Source organism: Rhinolophus hipposideros, assembly GCF_964194185.1.
Source record: "Rhinolophus hipposideros genome assembly, chromosome: 20".
Classification (NCBI taxonomy): domain Eukaryota; kingdom Metazoa; phylum Chordata; class Mammalia; order Chiroptera; family Rhinolophidae; genus Rhinolophus; species Rhinolophus hipposideros.
Window position 1 is genome coordinate 49,919,057 of NC_138066.1, and position 20,879 is coordinate 49,939,935.

At 49.0% G+C, this 20,879-nt stretch overlaps 1 protein-coding gene across 4 annotated transcripts in view; it reads left to right on the top strand.

Moving 5' to 3' along the window:
• SEC14L1 (SEC14 like lipid binding 1) overlaps window positions 1-20,879 on the top strand; it is a 58,494-nt gene that overhangs the window by 29,817 nt on the left and 7,798 nt on the right. For 2 of the 4 annotated variants that reach the window (XM_081029918.1, XM_081029917.1), the window contains exons 6-17: window positions 280-408; window positions 1,230-1,464; window positions 2,688-2,797; window positions 4,151-4,340; window positions 5,906-5,994; window positions 7,212-7,282; window positions 8,178-8,349; window positions 8,642-8,776; window positions 10,659-10,793; window positions 12,827-13,078; window positions 14,218-14,396; window positions 14,610-14,711. In XM_081029918.1, the coding sequence (XP_080886044.1) occupies window positions 280-408; window positions 1,230-1,464; window positions 2,688-2,797; window positions 4,151-4,340; window positions 5,906-5,994; window positions 7,212-7,282; window positions 8,178-8,349; window positions 8,642-8,776; window positions 10,659-10,793; window positions 12,827-13,078; window positions 14,218-14,396; window positions 14,610-14,711 (1,799 nt within the window). Of the gene's footprint in view, window positions 1-279; window positions 409-1,229; window positions 1,465-2,687; window positions 2,798-4,150; window positions 4,341-5,905; window positions 5,995-7,211; window positions 7,283-8,177; window positions 8,350-8,641; window positions 8,777-10,658; window positions 10,794-12,826; window positions 13,079-14,217; window positions 14,397-14,609; window positions 14,712-16,128; window positions 17,038-20,879 lie in introns of those variants that run through there. The other 2 variants (XM_081029919.1, XM_081029920.1) reach the window with 2 other exon arrangements.

Genomic DNA, 20,879 nt, shown 5'->3' on the forward strand with positions numbered 1-20,879 from the left:
TCAATAAACATGGTGAATGAATGAATAAATGAATGAATGAATGAACGAACGAACCAAGAGTGAAAATGAAGCTCTCCTTGTAAAAGTCATTTTTAGCGTATTTTAGAGATGTTATTTTGGCCTTTTCATGATTTTGAACCTCTCTGTAATTTTTCCATCTGCTACTTTCAATGACATTAATAAATGTTTTCTTCTGGTAACCATTTGATTGAGGAGCGAACAAATGGTGTTTTCAGGTGTCAGTCTAGGTAATGGGAATGCTTTCTCACTTAACTGCAGGTTCACCCTGAAAATGAAGACTGGACCTGTTTTGAACAGTCTGCAAGTTTAGATATTAAATCTTTCTTTGGTTTTGAAAGTACAGTGGAAAAAATTGCAATGAAACAATATACCAGCAACATTAAAAAAGTGAGTCTACTTTGGGATTTTATTTAAAAGGGTGGGCAGGTGTCCCTGAGACGATTCAAGCTAGCAGTCTTTTCGGGACGCTGGGAATAGGTTAGTCGGGGATACCAGCCATTTCTTGGAGAGGAAATGCTCTGACTTTCCCCCGTGCCTTATATCCCAGGGATCCCATGGAAGGGTTAGATGGGGGTTTAGGTAATGCTGGTTGCCAGTCAGTAAGGAGGAGTGGATAGCCACTGGCCATGGCATGGCATTCTCTGCTTGGAATTGCTGGGGAAGGTGGAAGTTAGGAGGGGTGAGGCAGGAGCAGCGAGCTATGGCACCCCCAGGATCTGCTGGTGGGACTTCTGCGTGCTGAAGAGACCCTTACAGGTGACCACTCGGGTCCCCAGGCCTTGATTGTTCGGTTCACCTTCCATGGGAGAACTTTCCTTCTCATTTTTATGCTGCTGCTCAATTTATTGTGGAATTTTGGTTTTGAAATGTATCTGTGTAGGATTATGAGTGCTTTTTGAAGGCTTGTTTCATTTTTAGGGCTTTGGAAAGAATTTGCACTGAGACACAAAGCACATATTGAGTGCAAGTATGGAACATCATGCTTTTAATTAGTCCTATAAAAAATTAATTGCTTTAGATATTATTTCCTAGACCTTTGGAGAAGAGGAAGTAAAATAATTACGAAAAGCGAAAAACACAAAGGCATTTGGCGTTTCTTTTTCCTCTTTGTAGCAGTTCAGTTTTTATTAGTGTTTTGAAAACCTATGAGGGATGAATTATTTGAATGTTGAATATATACTAACCTTAAAATTGGTTTTGTTTCAAAGGGAAAAGAAATAATTGAGTACTATCTTCGTCAATTAGAAGAAGAAGGCATAACCTTTGTGCCCCGCTGGACTCCACCTTCCATTGCAACCTCTTCAGAGACATCCGCGTCATGCAGGAAACAAGCAGCATCATTGGCTGTTGTGGTCCCCGACACTGCGCAGAAGGAAGGGCTGAGTGGCGAGGTCCTCAGTAACCCGAGCGGGGCACCTGAGCCTGTGGTGGGAACACCCGACGGTGGGTTCATTGTGAGAGCAGGACTGGGCGGTCACAGGGAGTCACGGCCTCTCTGGTGACTCTGCCTGTTGTTTCCGGGGACATTTAGATCTTACGTGAAGAAGAGATGGCCCTTGGTGCCGTCCCTCTTCCTCTAGTTTCTGTAACACATTCATTTTCTTTTTTCTTAAATTGAGGAATCTTGGCATTGTTTTGTGACGGGCAGGAAGGGTTATTTCAAGTTATGAGACCAGGAACTGTTTTCCGTTTATTTCAGTTGAAGGTATCGTTAGTGAATGTAAGATCCTTTTACCACAATTATTCGTCATCACCTTTTAGGCTTCCTGTGTGCCAGGCACTGTTCTGAGCACTTTATGAATATTTACTCATTAATGATGGTTCCTTTTAGGTAGGAAAAGCTTACTGTCCTCATTTTATACATGAGTTAACTGAGGCACAGAGAAACCGAGTGACCTGCACAGAGTCACACAGCTGTTAGGGGCAGGCCTGGAATTAGCCTGGTGGCCGGCTGCAGGGTCTGCTTTTAGCTGCTGTGCTGTGTTGCCTTTCGTGTGTGTCAAACACACACAGCTTTTTTATTTCTCAGAGTGATGCCCATTGTAAAATCAGAAAATTCTATCAGTCTTGTTAAACTATTGGTACTTCTTTCCCTACATCTTCTCTCCGGCTAAGCTAGGCCACTTGGTAGCTTCCAGCAGGTGGCAGGTGAGAGGCATGTTAATTGGTTTGGGGATATGTTCTATTTTTCCCCCTTGTGGATTTTTCTTTGCTGTACTTAATTTTGATAGCTCATTCTTCCCACTTATGTTACCTTATCATTGAAAAAGATTTATTGTATCCTTGAACACAGCTCTATTCAAAATAGGTTAGATCCATTTGCGTTATCTCATAGTTTTATGTCATGTAAGTCCTCTTTATATAGCTTTGAATTAAAAGTCATAAAATATGTTATAGCCGTCTGTCTATCTTGAATAGTATTGAGATTTTGCAAATAGAGGTGATCTGATTGTAGTTAGGGAATATAATTAATTCACCAATTTACCTGTGGCTCATTCGGTGATTCGATTTTAAAGACCATCGCTGAGGTTCTCTTGGGTGGCCTTTTCAATCTGTGTCACTGAGTTCTAAGACAAACCATCCGTCAGCTTCACCGACAGGACTTGGGAGGACTTCCAGTGCCAGTGTGGTTTGTCGAAAATGATTTCGTGTCACTTGTATTCCAGACAAACTAGATGCAGACTACATCAAGAGATATCTGGGCGACCTGACTCCTCTGCAGGAGAGCTGCCTGATCCGGCTTCGCCAGTGGCTCCAGGAAACCCACAAGGGCAAAGTGAGACTCAGCACCCCGTCTGGCCCCGGTCGTGGTTACTAAGAGGGAAAGTTTCCTGTTGCCATTGCTGGGAGTGTCCCTTCCCGGACAAAAGTCACAAAATCTGTGTCTGTCTGTGGCATCTGAGCCTTCATGGCAGGTTATGATGCCCTTCTCTAATCAGCTGTACTTTTCTAGGTTTTACAGAGAATGGTCTCGCTTGAAAATAGTTACATGTCTAGAAAGTTTGGAAGGAGTTCACAGATTATTCAGATTAAAAATGTTTGAGTTTTGAATTTGAGGTTTTTTGGTAAAATTTTAGCCTCATGAGGAATCAGATTTGTATACGAAGCATCATACTAAAGGGGGGCTAGTGGTGAGCAGAAGCAGATTTGTGTCTGGCCAGTGACTCGCATTAATTACCCAGTGAAGGGAGCTGGGCATGGCATGTGGTCAGCCTCCTCGCTAACTCTGTCCGTCTTGGTTACTGGAGCCCAGATGTCTGAGGATTTAGTGTCACTTACGGAGGACATAACTGTCCTAACAATAGCCACCATTTGCTGTGCACTGACCGTGTAACAGACACCGTTTTAAGATCTGTGGTAAATCCTCCCAGCAGCCCTGTAAGGTGGTGTGATTTTTATCACCCCTGCTGTACACACAAGGAAACTGAGGCAGAGACATTAAGTAACTTGCCCAAAGTCTTACAGCAAGTGAGCGGTGGGGCCAGGGTTGGAAGCCCGGCTGTTGGGTTCCAGAACCCACACTCTTAACCACTTGCAGTGGTGGTGGTCCTTTCAGAGTGAGGATGGTGCCATCTCAGTGCTCTGGGTTACGTTCACAGGAGTGCCTCACCCATGGCTCACCTCTCGTGGCCCAGTGGTGTGCATTAGTGAGCGCTTGGCCGTGGAGGAAGACAGCAGGTCCGGTGACACTGAGACACGCTCTCGGCCTCGATTTTTACTCAGGGAAGCTGACCTGCTGATTGCCAGTAGTGGAATCCAGAGAAGGTTCCTATGTGTTAGGAACACCGTGACCAAAAGCAATACTTTTATCTAACTTTTTAAGTCACACACACACACGTGCACAGATCATAATTTATAGATCAGCCCAGTGAATTTTGAAGTGTTGTATGTTTAAGAAATGATTTGTGCCTTCGCTCTACTTTGCCGACACTGGAATGGAGCACCGTGAGGATGATTCAGACTAACAGTACTGATTTTCTGACGCAGTAAGGAAGGCTCGTGTCAGTAGTGCAGAATGCAGCCCACTCTTGATAAGAAGGGAGCGTGTGAGAGTCTTAGTCCCTTGGTGACCTGGTTTTCCCCCTTGGCAACCTCTAACCCTGCCCGGAAACGTGTCTTCCGCACACAGATCCCCAAAGACGAGCATATTCTTCGGTTCTTACGGGCCAGGGACTTCAACATCGACAAGGCCAGAGAGGTCATGTGTCAGTCTCTCACGTGGCGGAAGCAGCACCAGGTCGACTACATTCTCGATACCTGGAACCCTCCGCAGGTCCTGCAGGACTACTACGCGGGCGGCTGGCACCACCACGACAAAGGTAACGTGTGACCTCGCGGCTCACCTTGTCCTTGGGCAAGTTACCTCCATTCTTTCCTTAGTTAAAGGGAGTTTTTTGGACTTGCTTCAAAAAAACACAACTTTGAAAGTGGTTTTTTTCAGGATTACAGTGCTAGCCAAGGAACTTTTCAAGGACTTAAATCCCACCAATATCTGTAAAAATGTATAGCCAGGTTTTCCACATCAAAACAGGGAAGAACTTCAGCTATATTTTGGGGAGGAAGCAAAACCTAAGCCAAGGACAGAGAAACACCTAAAATGAAGCCTGATTTGTGAGCGACCCATTTGGGCTGCTTTCTGTCCCAGGCCTGGCAGGGAAGTCTCGTCGTCTAAGGCATGCTCCCATTTCCTGATTCAGAGCGTGTCAGTGGACAGCGGAATCACAGACATGGTGAGGCCTCCGGCGCCGCTCTGGAACTCCCTCTCTCACCTCCGACGGGTCCTTTCAAAACTGCGCAGCTCTGATTTGTCCATTTTCCTGGCTTCGTCTTTTGTACTTCTCTAGATTAGTTGTAGCTTTATTAATTTTTACTAGAAGCGTGTATTCTCCTTTCCGACACTTGAACCATTAAAAAGTTTGGTAGAAGACATTATTAACAAATGTATCTTATTAAATGTTGGGAGAGATTTTTGTATAAATCTTCCTTTCAACAAGATTTGGGAGCACAAAAGTAACCCTTTTAGCTTTAAGTAGAGCAGCTCTAGACCCACATTCTAGGAGGCGAGGTTCGCCGCGTGGTGAAGACGAGTGAGTGTGCGCCCGTGTCAGCATGACGGCGCTGGTCCTCCGTTAGCGCCAGAAGACGCGTCTTCCATTCCTGTCCTTCCTGCTGCAGTCCTGTGGCCCCGAGCGGCAGGCTTCTAGACTGACTCTAGGGATACACTCTGGCCACCGAGATCTTTTCCCTGTGTGTGGCTGGCTCGGGGTGATAGGGATTTATATAATGAATTAGGTTCCTCTCAGGCTCCATCCGTTAGCACTGCAGGCTATGAAGCAGAGCCAACGTGGAGATTGGAGAGTTCTAGAAAGTCCTCATTTACCTTGGCCCTTAGGGTGGGAATTAAGGGACACTAGCTAGCTTTAAAAAAAACCTCGACATTAAATTTTTGGTAACCTATAAAATGAAAAAGTACTCTGTATTCACAGGAAAAGTGTCTGTGGGTAGTCTGATGTCTCCCTCCTGCTCTGCTCAGTGCCCTGGTGGTTTGAGGGAGTCAGCTGAGCCCAGTGCTGGCCCATCAGAACCAGTGGTCGGAGCCAGTGGTTAAAGCCAGACGGATGGAGGTCGCGCAGCCTCCCTAGGACCCTGCTAGACTGCTCTTTCAGAGGCTTTTGTTTTTTCCCTTTATAATTTCTTGGGGAGAGGTTGGGGGGACTTCCTGTACACATACACATGGGACCCAGCTGCTGCTTCTCAGTGGGAGAGCATGAAGTGCCTCTGGAATATGGGGGAGCCCATTTCCTTGTTGAGGGTCTCAGGGTTGTATCCTCAGCTCCACGGCAGGAATGGTGTTGGTGATGACTTTCCTTCGTCTCTCTTGCAGATGGGCGGCCTCTCTACGTGCTCAGGCTGGGGCAGATGGACACCAAAGGCTTGGTGAGGGCCCTAGGGGAGGAGGCCCTGCTGAGATACGTAAGTGCACGCAGCCGAGGACGCTGGGCTCCATGGAGGCCTTACACTTCCTCTCTCTGCCAGAGACTAGGACAGTGTATTTGTCCTGTTATAACAAGCATGCATTGCTTTTGTAATTAGAAAGCAAATCTATGAACATAAAACATTTCAAAAGTGAGCACAGGGAAGCAGAAAGACAAAAATCAGCTTAGCCTCTCAAGGTGACTACGTGGGAATGATGCTGAGTCATCGTTTGTCCTTCACTCCCACATTGAATTGGTCCCTACCCTCCCCGCTCCCTGATTCGCCTTTTGAGATGTCTCTCAAATCAGACCTCTTCACTTCCTTAATCCAGGCTCTTAGCGTGTTTCCTTCGAACTGTTAACAGATGCCTCCTACCAGAGGCTCAGCCCTTCCCCTGCAGCCTCCACGAGGAGGGCAGTGACAGTTCTCACGTTAAAAGACAAACAAAAATGTTAAAAGGCACATCTATAATCCAGTTATCCTTGGCATTGTATTGTGCATTCTGTTAGCCCTCGCCTCTGCGTGTGTGCTTGTACGTGTGTGCATACATATCCACAGCACATGCATGCACACGTATACACATGTTCATTATCCATGTGTACACATGTGTGCATGCACCCACACGTGTCCATACACGTGCAAACGCATCCACATGCACAAACGTGCATACATACCCACACACATGCTTATGTGTCCACACGCACACACGTGCATATGTATTCACACGCACGCACACACGTGAAGGTGTGGAGGGACCACTTCTGTAGGGGAAGAGTTTGTCATCCAAACCAGAACGTTCCCTTGAGCCATACCTCCAGTCACTTCTGACACTGCCCTTTCTCTTGGCTGGTACGTGTGGTGTCACAGTGTCCCCCACTCAACAGACACTTACCTCTGACTGTTCCAGGAACACTTGTTCTGAAGACACGGCAGTAGGTCATGGCCTCCCTGCCCATCTGGTACCTCCTCCTAACAGTAATCTTACTTGGCGTAGCTGTCACCTTTGCCACAGAAGACAGTACTCATTCTCTTTTGCGAGTGAGCTGTTCTTTTACAGGGATATGTTCTGTGTACATCAGAAAATCTACATAAAAGACGTTTGGGTTCACCTGCTTACCTGAACTGTGCTGTATGATTGTGACTCTCTTTCAGAGCTTGATGCGGTAGAGTTACCATCTTACGCTCACGAGTCTTTATGGCCCTTTTATGCACAGGTTCTCTCCATCAATGAAGAAGGGCTAAGACGGTGTGAAGAAAACACGAAAGTGTTTGGCCGGCCTATCAGGTAGATGTGCAACCCCGAGGTGCTTTTCCTTCCCACTTACTGTGAATATGAGTGAAATATTTCCAGTTGGTATTTAGAACCAAAACGTTGATTGATTTTTGGAACCAAATCTATAAATAGTTTATTGTTTTCCATTGTGTTCAAAAAGGTAGAAAGTAGATACGTGTATAACGTGGTCAGCTACGAGGGACAGTGGCTGGATGGGGTATTTGAACCCCAGGTGTTGCTGTCACCTCAGTCTGTGTGGCTTGGCCTGTCTGGTTAGTCTGCATGGCCCCGGGAGCCCAGACGTGCAGGTTTTGGTTTGTCTGGGTTTTTAAAATTTTTTTATTTTTGGTGGGGCGTGGTGCAATCAAATTACTCTGTGTTCCTAAATCCTGCTTCTCATTTTATGGTAAGCTGTTCTGGCAATGTGCGGTGAGTCAGAGGCTGACACTGAGGGGTGCCCACGGTTCACGTCAGTGCCAGTTCCGTGGGGGCAGAATTTTGAGGGACTTTTGCTGCCGTATTCTCAGTTCCTGAGACGTGCTACTCGGTAAATGTTGTTGAAGAGATGCTCACTGCAGTTCAGTCACACTGCATGTAAAAAGGCCAGCCGCGTGCCCCGTGACAGCCGTGGAGATGCGTGCGCCTGTCGTATTCCTTACTGGTGGATCGCTGAGCATTTCTTCGTGGTCGATAAGCGTCTGGGCCTGTGATGGTTCAGGGGTAGTCCTACCACACCGGCCCCATATGCTTTCCCCAAGTACGTACAAGTGTGGTTCAGAGCACTAATTCGAATACTGGGCGTATTTTTGGAAGTGGATATAAGCGACTATTTTATAATACCAAAACATAAAAAGAGCTATGGGACCTGAACATGCTATGCAGTGCCTAAAACGTGTGCCCCCTGCAGCTCCTGGACCTGCCTCGTGGACCTGGAGGGACTGAACATGCGGCACCTGTGGCGGCCAGGTGTCAAAGCCCTGCTGCGTATCATTGAGGTGGTGGAGGCCAACTACCCCGAGACGCTCGGCCGCCTGCTCATTCTGCGGGCGCCCCGCGTGTTCCCCGTGCTCTGGACCCTGGTAGGATGCCAGGCTGGGGCATGACGGGCAGCGTGGGGAGGGCAGCGTGCATGCACTTAAAGACACGAGTCTGAGACTTTGTCGTAACTACTTAGGAAAAAGATTAACATAGAAAGTTGTTGAAGGGAGGGAAGAATTGCTTCATGTCCCCATGTCATGCAAGTGGGCTTTACAAAAAAAGCAGTTCAAACGAATTCCCTTTCCCCCACTCAGAGCAGCACATTGTAATTGTAATCTTTGCAAATCAGACAGCCAAGCAAACGTGATTGCATGGTCTTCTGGTTACTTACAGGTTAGTCCATTCATCGATGACAACACCAGAAGGAAGTTCCTTATTTACGCGGGAAATGACTACCAGGGTCCTGGAGGCCTGCTGGATTACATCGATAAGGAGATTATTCCAGATTTCCTGGGCGGAGAGTGCATGGTATGTACTTAGGAAAGTTGCCACCCGTTGGGCTGCTCACGAGGGAAGAGAGATGGGTGTTGGCTTGCCAGATGATTTTCAGAACTTTTATGGCTGGCATCTCTGATCACCACTCAGGTCATTGTTGATACCACGCACGCTTCTTTGTTAAATCGTAATGAGAATTTGTTTTAGAATCTGATCGAATTGCAGTTTGCTTTATTCACTCAGCTTTGTGTGAATCAGACTTTTAAACTGTTTTGGAGGCACTGTGCATTTTTAAAAACAGGTAAAAAAATCAAAATTCTCAGAAAGATTTCCCCGTGAACAGTAAATGAGCATAACATTTTAAAGGGCATCAATTAAGGGAACTAGTTCTCTTTTATGTAATTTGGGGTTTTTAACCCATCGAGTTACTAGATTATCAGGCAAATGCCTGCACTTCTATACCCTGTACTGTGATGAGGGTCCTAGAGAAACTTAGTTCCCTAAGGACCTTCCAGCCTCTGGGGCTCAATGCCTGATGTGAGGGTGAAGGAAACCGAACCCTGGACAGGTCTGGTGACTTGCTGAAGTGACAGCTGAAGCCAACAAGTCGTATCCATAAGTCAGGTCCTTTATTAGAGAAACGATCTCTCATCCTTCACAGTAAATGAAGTTATCTTTCCAAGGTTTGTACACGCTGAATGGGACTCTTGTATTTAGCTAATGAAGTGGGCCTCTAGGGAAATCTTTCTGGATGCTAGAGAAATTTAAGAAGCATTTGAATTTAGCTTTGAACTCATAAGTCCTGCTGTAAGCATTGCAGGTGTGTCACTGTGCAATGCTAGGAGCAAGTACATTACAGGACCTGAACTTTCCAGTGCCTGTGGGGTTACCTAGGAGGTCAAATTTGTAGGAACCGCAAATGACTCAGGTTACCTAAGAACCGTCCACGTGGTTGCTCCTTCTAATGACTAGAAGAATTACAGTGGAGCAGAAGACTTGACTCGCAGCCAGTCATGCCCACATTTGTCACTCGGACCAGGGCATGGGTCTCACGATGGAAGAGTCCTCATATAATTGAGGTCACCACACTCCCGCCTTCCAGCGTCCTCTCTGCTCTCTTGCACTGCTGTTCATGCCGGTGTTGAAACATGGTGCTCGCTTCCGCTCTCCTGCGGCTACAGGGTTTAAGCCACATGGCAGTCTGATGTCTTCTAACATGACGTCATTGCTGTGACATGTTTCCAGTCGTGCTGTACTGCCAGCTAAAGACTAGTGTTTGTTTTCTGTGTGATTGCCTCCCAGGGCTGATGGTATAGGAAGCACTTGGATTTTATGAACTGTGGTATTAAGTCATTATATCATGGTCAACTAGGAAAAATACGAAATGTGCAAACTAATTCAGCTTAGCCTGTTTACAGCAAATTCAAAAGAAGCTCTCTTTCATTATTTTTTTGGCTGGTGTTATGGACTGATTTTTTGACTTGAGGTAAACAGAAAAGCTTTCATCGTTGATTATATGTTTGACCGTAATTGCATATAATAAAAATAATGCCTGTAGCTGCTGAGAATAAAACTCTTTTGTTAACATAGTGTTTTCCCTTTACCGTGCAGTATAAATACTTATAACTCTTATATAAACCAGGGTTAGTAATTGAGTTCAGTACCTCACATTTTAGTGTGAAGCCTGTGGTAAACCAGCTTCAACTTGTTCTCATTTATTTAAAGCAAGACACATGTATGTAAGTGGTTTTTAAGAATCCTGTTGCTACGTACTGCTGAGTGTTTGCCAGCATTTTCCATTTCCGAAGCAGCTTCAGGGAGTCACTTGATTAGAATGCGGTGCTTGCTGTACGTCTGATTTTCCGAGGACTGGCTTGTGTTTGCACAGCTCTAAGTGCCGTGTTTCCATTCGCAGTGTGAAGTGCCCGAGGGTGGACTGGTTCCCAAGTCTCTGTACAGGACGGCGGAGGAGCTGGAGAACGAAGATCTGAGGCTGTGGACCGAGACCATCTACCAGTCTGCCAGCGTGTTCAAAGGCGCCCCGCACGAGGTGTGCCCTCCGGGACGGGACTCCTCGGGGATTCCTCCCCTCGGGGCGTCTGCCCAGCATGATTTAGTTCACAAGAATCAGATGCTTTAGAGTTTTGGTGACTTCAGTTGAAGGTTGACTGAAGAATGGGCATCTCAGAATAGACGGGAGCTGTGCTTGGTCGGAGCGCCTGGAAAGGGGGCTTCCCCCGGGTTACCAGAGACACTAACAAAGGCACACACAGGAAGCCTGTCCTCGTGGGAAGACTTTTGACTCTTGAATTCAGCGTATTCAGTGATTATGTGGGCCTAATTTTTCTGGTTTTTCCTGACTGGTTTTCACTTATTTATATTTTTTAAGGAATTTCCCCATTTTTGCCAGTCGGGTGGAGTGAGAAGAAACGAGTACGTCTCTCTCTGCCCTTCCCGTCATCACGTTGTGGTGCGGAAACGAGTATCCCCATATTTCACATACACAGTATATTCTGGGACACCATGAGTGACCCGAGGAATGAGGGATTCTCCCTCAGTCGCGGTGAGGTTTGTGGTGCAGAGCTGCTGGAGAGGCGCTCAGGGAATGCGCTACAGGCTTGGGCCATGGTGGTGGCCGGGAGCTGACCCCTTCTGCCGCCTGCCACAGCAGCTGCCCAGCCCGGCCACCTGCTGTTTGTTCTCACTGCTGTCTCCCGGAGCCATTTGCCTGTCACTTGTGGGGCAGGTCGATACTGTTGCTATGGTTCAAGCAGGCAGAGATAAAAATTTGTTGTGCTTCAGTCATAGGTTGGGGGTGGGGGGTGGAGGGCAGATTTTCATGACTGTGTCTTGAGGATTATTGGTGCTTCTTACGTGGAGGCCGGCTCGAGGACGCAGAGTTCTTATGGGTCTTGTCTTAGGTGACCATTAGTCTTATCCGTGGAAGGACTTAGTGGCTTAATATATTTCTTGGGAGTCACAGGGTATCTGAAAATGGGTAGCCAGGTTTTCTGCATCAGAACTGTAAAAAGTTCATTTCTGCTTTGGGGGTTAAGTAAAGCGCAAATCAGGGACAGTGACACCCCTAAAATGAAGCCTGAATTAAATGTCCCCATTGTGAATGCAGGAAAGAGGGTGCCTGTCAGCTGAGGGGGACAAACGTCTCAGGAGAGCGCTGCCCCTGGGGAGCCACTTTGCTAAAGAAAGACAGGGACAAGTCATTAATGCCATTGCTATTCTTAGACATGACCTTCATGCTTGCTGGAATCTTCTCTTCAAGGAAATTCCGAAGTAGTGTTTGAGCAGTGAGAAGTGGCAGTGGTAAAATTGAAGGAAGAGCCCGCGTGACAAAGCGGAGTGCTAATGATGCCACGTGGAGGGCTCCCCGGGCAAGCGTGGGGGCAGGAGGGCGCACAGGCCCTGGCTCCTGCTGAAATGCTTTACAGCGAATGCGTAACTGCACAGCTGGTTTTCGTTCTCACATCTCTCCCACAAGCATCTTTGGAAACTGTAACTTTGATCATTCCTGCTGGGAAACTATGTGGATGCTGTGTCAAGTGCCAGTTTCAGATTGGCCCTTTTCCCACCCCGTGCCACGTGGCTCCCTCTTTCCATCCCAAGCCTGGTGCCACCTCCATCTGTGAGCAGAGGTGCGTGGGTCCCTGCGCTCACACCCCCTTCCTGCTCTGGGCCTTCCCTCTGCCGCCAGCCTCGGGCAGTCCCCAGACCCACGTCTGCACCATCTTGACTTCCTTCTGTTTTGTGTTATTGAGACCTTTTTACAGCCAGGACCCAATGTTTTAGAGTGCTGTCTAGCGATCGTGTAAGGGGAGACTGTAGGTGTAGCTAATGAAGTCACAGGGCTGGGCCCGTGACACAGAGCAGGAACCAGTGGTTGAAAGAATGAAAAAACCGGGAAACCTGGATGGTTGAATACAAATCTGGGTGCAGAGACCTGCTGATGGGACACATCTCCCATCAAGCTGGGCTGAAAAGCAGCTTGGTGGCCAGGGGGATGGTGCTGCCGCCGCGGAAGCCCAGGGCCTCACTTACCTTGGTTGGTTGACACAATCTTCTTTCCAGATTCTCATTCAGATTGTGGATGCCTCTTCAGTGATCACTTGGGATTTTGACGTGTGCAAAGGGGACATTGTCTTTAACATCTACCACTCCAAGAGGTCGCCCCAGCCGCCCAAGAAGGACTCCCTGGGGGCGCACAGCATCACTTCTCCCGGAGGGAACAATGTGCAGCTCATAGACCGTGCCTGGCAGCTGGGTCGGGACTACAGCATGGTGGAGTCGCCTCTGATCTGCAAAGAGGGCGAGAGCGTGCAGGTATAGCCCCGCGGGTCTCTGCAGCGCTCCCGCTTCTCTTGTTCTGGGAAGGGAAAGTCTTTTGCTGCATTCCTGTCCTGCTCGGCTGGCGCTGTGTCTGTGGGAGAGCAGTTAGGTGTGGCCGGTTTCAGTTACGATCAGAAGGACTCAAGAAGCCAAGTGAGTCTTAGGAGAGAAAGAATTTGCAGTGAGCAGTGGCTTTGGACAGAAGCCATGACTGACGGATGTCTGAAGTGCATGAGCTTTCTTTAGAAGTAGTTTCACAAAAGCGATACGGGAAGGAAGGAAAAGGCATTATGTGTGCACACAGCTGGGATTCAGGAGACTTCCCCTGACGCGTCCTTGACCATGTTCCATTTGTTTCCTTCGAAGGAAAATCACCCTAAATAGAAGTGAGAGAAACAAGTACTGAGGGCACTATTGGCTGTCATTACTGAACATCCTGATTCATTCCCAAAAGCTCTGTCAGTTCACTGGCCAAATTTCAGCCCCTTCCGTGTGCTTGTGCGCAGATTGGTGGGTGGTCTTGGGTGCTTCTGACCTTCATGATCGATGCGGAATCTTGCTGCCTTTATGGTATTTCAGGGATGAGCCTGTCAGTGTCTTGGTGGTCTTAGAGGCAGAGCGTAAAAGAGAATTATTTTATTGTTTTAAAAATATCGGACGTTTTCAGCTATATCACAGTCCTTAATTTGAGAATTACTGGAGAAGGTAATTTTCACAGATTGACATTTGATTTTAGATTAACATCCTTTCTACCCAGAATTCGCTGGTGAGGTCATTGGAAGCGTGTCAGAGAGAGCGTTGTCCGGTGCAGGTCACCTTTTCTGACCCCCTCAGTTCTCCGGTCCTGGCCTTCCTCACCACGAGGCTGCCAGTCCTTGGGGTACACACTCCGAGTGTCACTCTCGTGGCCTTCCCCGCACCTAGCGGAGGTCTTGCCGCAGGGCGGGCCCTCAGGGGGAGGCAGTGGGGGGCCGACCCTGATAATGAACCAGAGTAGCAGGTCCTTCACCTGTGCAGATGGGCGGTGATCACTGCCGAGACCGAGGGGCCCGGAGCTCTCGCATTTGTCAGACCCACGGCGACAGGGACCTGGAGGTGAAGCCTCCTCAGCCGGCTCTGCCTGACTCTTCCAGGGCTCCCACGTGACAAGGTGGCCAGGCTTCTACATCCTGCAGTGGAAGTTCCACAGCATGCCAGCCTGTGCCGCCACCAACCTGCCCCGAGTGGACGACGTGCTGGCCTCTCTGCAGGTCTCGTCTCACAAGTGCAAAGTGATGTACTACACGGAGGTCATTGGCTCTGAGGACTTCAGGTACGGCCCCCGCCTGGGCGCGGGGCTCAGGGCATGTGTGTGTGGCAGTGGGGAGCCGTGCCCCTGGGGACCGCCGGGCTCTCCTGCTTCCTAAGTGCTGCTGAGTGGGGGGCACCGAGGGCAGGGCTGTCCGGGCAATCTAGCAGGCATTGTGGGAAGTGGGCAGCTCGACGGGCGTCCTCACACCTCGTCCCCTCCCTGGGCTGTTTGCAGAGGTTCCATGACCAGCCTGGAGTCCAGCCACAGCGGGTTCTCCCAGCTGAGCGCCGCCACCACCACCTCCAGCCAGTCGCACTCCAGCTCCATGATTTCCAGGTAGTGCTGCGACGCCCGTGCCCCGTCCGCAGAGGGGACAGAGGGGACGTCGTGCCTCCGCAGACAGCCCGCTGCGCTCCGCCCCCCCAGCAGCCACAGTGTGCAGACTCCTGTCACCCACTAGGTAGCAAGTAGTTCTCGCTCGAGATGGTAAATGTAGTCACTGATCACACAGCCATCTTGACAGGTAGTTTAACTCAATAGCCATAGATTTTGTATACAGTGTGCACAAAATCACACCGGAGCACAAGGGCTCTCTTGAAAGAAAGTAGTTTACATACCAATGAAAAGGTTGACTTTGTCTCAAATGTTGATGCAAAAAAGGTTTTGAACACCCTCCACTAGTGGATGAATTCCTGCACCATCCTTCAGAGGTGACGTCATCTTCCTACGTGGAGCAGAAGCTGCCAACCTGTCCCTTAAAATGCAGTCCTCACCTCCTCCCTGCTGTTAGTTGGCCTGGTCCGTGGATTAAGTGACAGCCCACTAGACACCTTTTCCTCTGGGCAGACGCCGCTTAAGTTGGAAGGACTCAGAGACAGTCTCAGGGAGCACCCAACCCGGCTCCCGGGGACCAGAGGGATCCACGGTTCTGAAGTGGGTGCTGGTGGGTCAGGGGGCCTTTGGGGACGGCCCTTGACGCCAGGAAAAACACCGCCATCATTAAACATCATTTTCTCTTTCCTCCTCTTCAAATCTTTTTGGTGCTTTCAGAGCAGGATGTGTCTGTGCATGACTTGGGTGGATGGCATTTCTTTCCCTTTCCCTTCTGGTGTGTTGCTCTTCCTGCCTGCATGTGTTAGTTCAGAATTCATTCTAGATTTTGCCCCCTTCTGCCCCCTCATAGCATACAGAGCCCAGGTGGTCCTTCTGGTCGCTTGAAGGATATTTTGAAGACAGAGTAAGGTTGCAGTTGCCGTTTTGAAACTGTCCAGTGTTCATTTTAGCCAACCAGCAATCTCGCCATGTGGCCACTTCCGGGTAGCATGTGGCTTGTAGGAGCCCTGCTTCTTGGTAAAAGGAAGTTGACTCGTGGGTGTGTGTGCATGCGGGCGTGCGTGGCGTGTGGTGCTGGTGGGAAATGTCACAAGCAGAACCTTAGTTCCCATGACAAAAGATACTTCATAGAAGCAAATCAGTACGAGCTTTTTACATTTTCTTTTTGATTCCAGTTACAAAGCCTGGCCTGTCTTACATTGGCCCTCATTTTGTCGGCTTTTTATGGCAAAACCAGGTGACTGGCTAATCGGTAGGGATGTTGCATTGGGTTAGTCTGCATGACAAAGACGAGATGTGGGGTGTCGTGTGTGGCAGAGGCTGTGCTTTCAGAGATAAATGCCAAAAGCCACATGGCCGTTACCGTTGTGTGTGATGGGCGCGTACATCCTGGGTTCATTGTTTTCCGTCTACTCTGCAGGCGTTAGGTGGGTGTCCATGTGACGCGAGAGCTTTGTGGAGAATATGTGCTCGCCCCAAAGGGGAGGTGTTGGGGGGCTCGGAAGAAATGGAGCAGCCCTCTCGCCCCATCAGTGACGCTCTTGTGGCTGCCTGCACACTGAAGTCTTTCTCAGGCTTCTCCCACGATTGCCGGCCTTCCTGGAACTCAGCTCTGCATTTCCTTTGGAAAGATAAACTCATCACTGGCACCTAAACGCTTGTTTCCAGAAAACACAGTAGGGTTAGTTGGTGCCTCTCTGCTGCTTCCAGTTGGTTTCCAAGTTATAAGGACCTGAAGATGGTCCCTTCTTTCTCTTTCTTTCTCTCTTTCTCTGTGTCTCAGATGGCGATTTTGCTGACAGCTGCCAAGAAAATGCTTCACTCAACAGTCCACATGAGCCCAGGGATGTTTGTAGAACTATTTGAATTGCAGCCACCCCCCCCCAACCCCCACTTTGAAGATCTGCTCTTTTTAAGTTGATTCAGAAGTGGCACTGTGTTATCCCCAGAGTTGAATGCATCTTTAGAGTTCAAAGCACATGACTGCGCAAATGCGTCCAGGGTTTCCTCTTGAATCACAGCGCCCGCCGTCCTTGTGCGGGAGCCGTGGGCGCTCGTGCATTGACCCTCCCGGTGTTCCGTGTCCACTCTCAATGCCCCGCACTCTTTCTCAGATGCTGCTGTCATCTCACCTTTCTTCACTAATGATCCTTTTCGTTCCCCCTCTATTATTCATGTCTTAATTCACTTTCCTCCCTAAATACATTATTTACATATCAAATTCTGTAAATGTTTTGTAAACATATTACCTCACTCTTGGTAATACAATACTGATAGTCTTTAAAAGATTTTTTTATTGTTATCAATAATAAATGTGAGCTGTTTGAAGAAAAAAATGTCTTTTTCTTACTGCGAAGTCTGACATTCTTAGGAGACTGTGGAGATCGAAAGAAGGCGAGATTCTGGAGCCAGAGTGCCAGTATTCTAGAAGTTCAAGAACAGTGCCTCACTTGAGAGGGGCCGTTTTACAGGAGCACAGATGATCCTGCAGGAAGATGGCAGTTGTGAGCAGCTGATACAGGAGTGAAGCCCGGTGCTTGTAATTCCCTGGCTTCCAGGAGAAGACATGCTGTCGTTTTTCTTAAACTCTGCAAGATCAAAGTCAAACACAAATCATGGCATGATGCCTGATGCGATGTTTCCTTAGTAAACAGGTGGCCTTAGAGAAAGGTGTGGGACCTTCAGAAACCTGGGCCACCTCCCTGGCTCCCTGCCGGCTGAGTCTGCAGGGGTGGCATGGCCCAGGAGGGCACAGCAGGCCCGAATAGCTCCCTGTCCGCTTGCCAGGTGTAGCAGTGGTACCTCCCCCATCAGGAGCCGCGAGGTTATTCGCTTTCCTACTCGGCGTCTGTCCTGGGTGGAAGCTTGCCGAGGGGACTTGTGACATGGGGAGGGGAGCATGCGATGCCTGAATGTTCCTGCACGTCCATGGCTCAGTCGGGACTAGGAGTTTGTCTGCCGGCAAAATAGGTCATTCCTACCTCAGCAGCATCAAAATGACTTATGGGTAACTTAGCCAAACTGTTCCCAAAGGAAAGAAAGGCTTTTACACGAATTCTTGTCATGCTCTATCTAGTGTGTCTCTGCCTGTGTCAAGTCAGGCCTGGTCTTACGAAGCCTTTGCTTTAGCATCAGATTCTCACGGCGGCAGCCAGAGGCAACCTGAGAAACAGGTGAGGGTTGTAAGCACCTCTTACCTGCTGTGTGTCTCTTGGCCGCCCCGGAGTGTAGCAGTGAAATGGAATATCCCAAACAGTGGTTACCATCCTCTCAGAGTGGGCCACCAGACCTCTAAAGCGTATTTGTCCTTCAGTACACACTGTTTGCCGTAAAGTCTATGTAAAACGTTGACAGCCTAAACCATGGCATGCTTTTCAGTTCCTGAGTCGGGCCAGAGGCGTTCTCATTTAAAAAAAAAATGTCATGAAGCAAACCAGTGACTCCATTTCGTTTGAAAAGTTGGAGCTTTGGAGAGCAGAGGATTCTGGGAAGGTGGTAGTAGCATCCCCACGTAGAAACAGCAACTATCCTCAAACCTATGCACAACTGAAGTGTACGTGTAAAAAATGGTTAAAATGGCATATGTTCTACCTTACACAAAATCCCCATGAACTTCATTATACAGCAGACCTAGGTGATAGCGTGTCTCCATAATCCCCACATAGGCACAAACCACAGTGGTCACAGGAGCCACGTGTTAAACAAGGTGTCTGATGGGTCCGGGAACAGAGCCAGTAGGTGCTCAGTGGGAGCACAGTGGCCACTTTGAGCCCACAGGTGGGCCAGGCGAGGGCTGTGCTTCCAGTAGCTGGTGAACACCAAGGGGTGCTTTTGAGAGGTCTGAGCGGGGGAGCAGTCCAGCCCCTCTGAACCCCTCACACTGACCAGCCAGGGCTCCCGTCTGGTGAAGGACCCCACGCTAAGTAAAAACTGCTTGGAGTGGAATAAAAATCATGACAGGGACGGAAGAAAAGACCCAGGCTGCAGCAGGGAGGACAGTGGCCAGGAAAGTGTCAAAGTCAAGTCCATACAAAGGTGAGAGGAAGGAGCAGAACAGCCCACAGGCAATGAAAGCTAGCCAGAAAGATACGCCTGCAGCACAGACCAAAAACACGTGACTTTTTTGTTAACAAAACATTAAGAAAATATGAGGCATAAAACCATGAATTCGAAAAACTCAAATGAGACGACAGAACTCAAAAGAATTAGAAAAGAATGCAAGAAAATCACTTCAGAAATTAAGCCTAAATTAGAGCACAAAGTGAAAAATACAACAGATAGTGTTTTGAGAGAAATGAAAGTTGCAGAAGAGGAAAACTGCACATCAAAAAAGAAAAAGGCGAAAAGATACATAGAGAAAGGGAAGATAAATAAAGAAGGTAAAGAATGGTAATATTGAAAAGGCGGGTAACCTGAGAAGGACCAACACCAAGAAATAGTAAAAACGCTGGATTTTAAAGAGATCCTTGAGGCATCAGGGCCAAGAGGAATCAGGCTTTTCAAAGGCTGAACCTTTTCAGTGAGAAAATGGAATAATTAAGATTTTCAAGGAAAGAGTGAACCAGGAATTGATATCCAGAGAAACTCGTGTGCAAAGGGCACCCATGAAATATCAGAGGGCGATGGTCAGGGAAGAAAGTGGCCACGGGCCTTCCTGAAGAATCCGGGCACGCAGCAGCTGCCATCCTGGCTGGGGACAGGACAGGTGAGCTCTGCCTGCCCCGCCCTGCTCCTCCCGGTGGGTGAGGTCGGTCTACACCCGCTAGCATCTCGCAGCCCCAGGTGCTGCCGCCGGAGTGAAAGCCACCCTCTCCCAGGAGGTGGAGCTCCTTCCCCGCCTGCTCTGTGGTCCCCGCTCCGGGCAGGGAGTGGCGTCCCCTTGCGCCCTCTCGTGGCCTCCCTGGGGACGCACATGCCCCCTCACCCGTGTGTGCGGTGCTCCCTTCAGCTCTGCCTCGGGAGAGTCTCCAGCCCTCATGTCTGGTGACACCTTTGCCTCAACAGGGTTGTGTTGGTTAATTTTACGTGTGAATTTGACGGGGCCAGGCAGTGCACAGATAAGTGGTCACACATGATTGTGGGTTTCTGTGAGGTGGTTCTGGATGAGGTTAGCATTAGGTGGGTAGGCAGAGTAAAGCAAACTGCCCTCCCCAATGTGGGGGGGCCTGTCTGAGTCGTTGAAGGTCTGAGGAGACAAAAAGGCGGACCCTCCCCCAAATAAGAAAGGAGTCCTCTGCCTGACGGCCTTTGGACTGGGCTACTGGCTTTTTCCTGCCTTGGGACTGGAACACTGGCTCTTCCTGGGCCTCCAACCTGCTGCCCTTCAGGCTGGAATTATACCATCAGCCCTCCTGGGTCTGCAGCTTGCCAGGCAGGTCTTGGGACTTGTCAGCCCCCGTCACCACGTGAGCCAATTCCTTACGGTCTCTTTCTATATATTCCACGGGTTCTTTTTCTCTGGAGAACCCTGACCAGTACAGCAAGTGTGCTCCAAAATCCTGGAATTGCCAAAGCCTTTGACTTACCAAAAAACTGAATCTAGAATCATCTCTTTGGCGTGTGTGTGCGTGCGTGTGTGCGTGCGTGTGTGTGTGTGTGTGTGTGTGTGTGTGTGTGTTCGGGTTTTTTCCCCATCAATAGGCTTATCCTTCCGAAGTAGAATAGAATTGTAGACTGTTACACTGTTCAAGTTGGGGGGAGAGCTTAGAGTGATGTAGTTGCAGCCCTTCCAGCTTGAGGAAGAGGAAGCTCGGAGAGATGAGAGGCTGTTCCCTGAGCAGGTGGCTGTGAGTCTGGCTGGTTGAGGGCGATTGGGGAAGCCGTTGAGCCTCCCTGAGCCCCCTTCTCCTCCGTCAATAGTGAAAGCTCAGCTGGAAGATGTCCAAAGTCACTGATCGTGAAATGGCAGGACCAGGTCTTTGCATCGAGGTCATTGTCAAGCAAACGAGTACTGGATTATGTACACTTTCAAGTGCTCTTAACTGTGTGTGGCGGGGGAAGGGTCGCTGCAGTGTGGATGTGCCCAGGACTTGGGAGTATAGGCCGGTGCCCGGCTCAGGGAGGCACCAGGGCCTGCCCATGGCTGTGAGGAGGTTCCTCTGGGAGAAGGGCATGCTGGGCATCGATGGAAGACACGCCACTAAGGGAGAGCTCAGAAAGCAGCCTGAACTT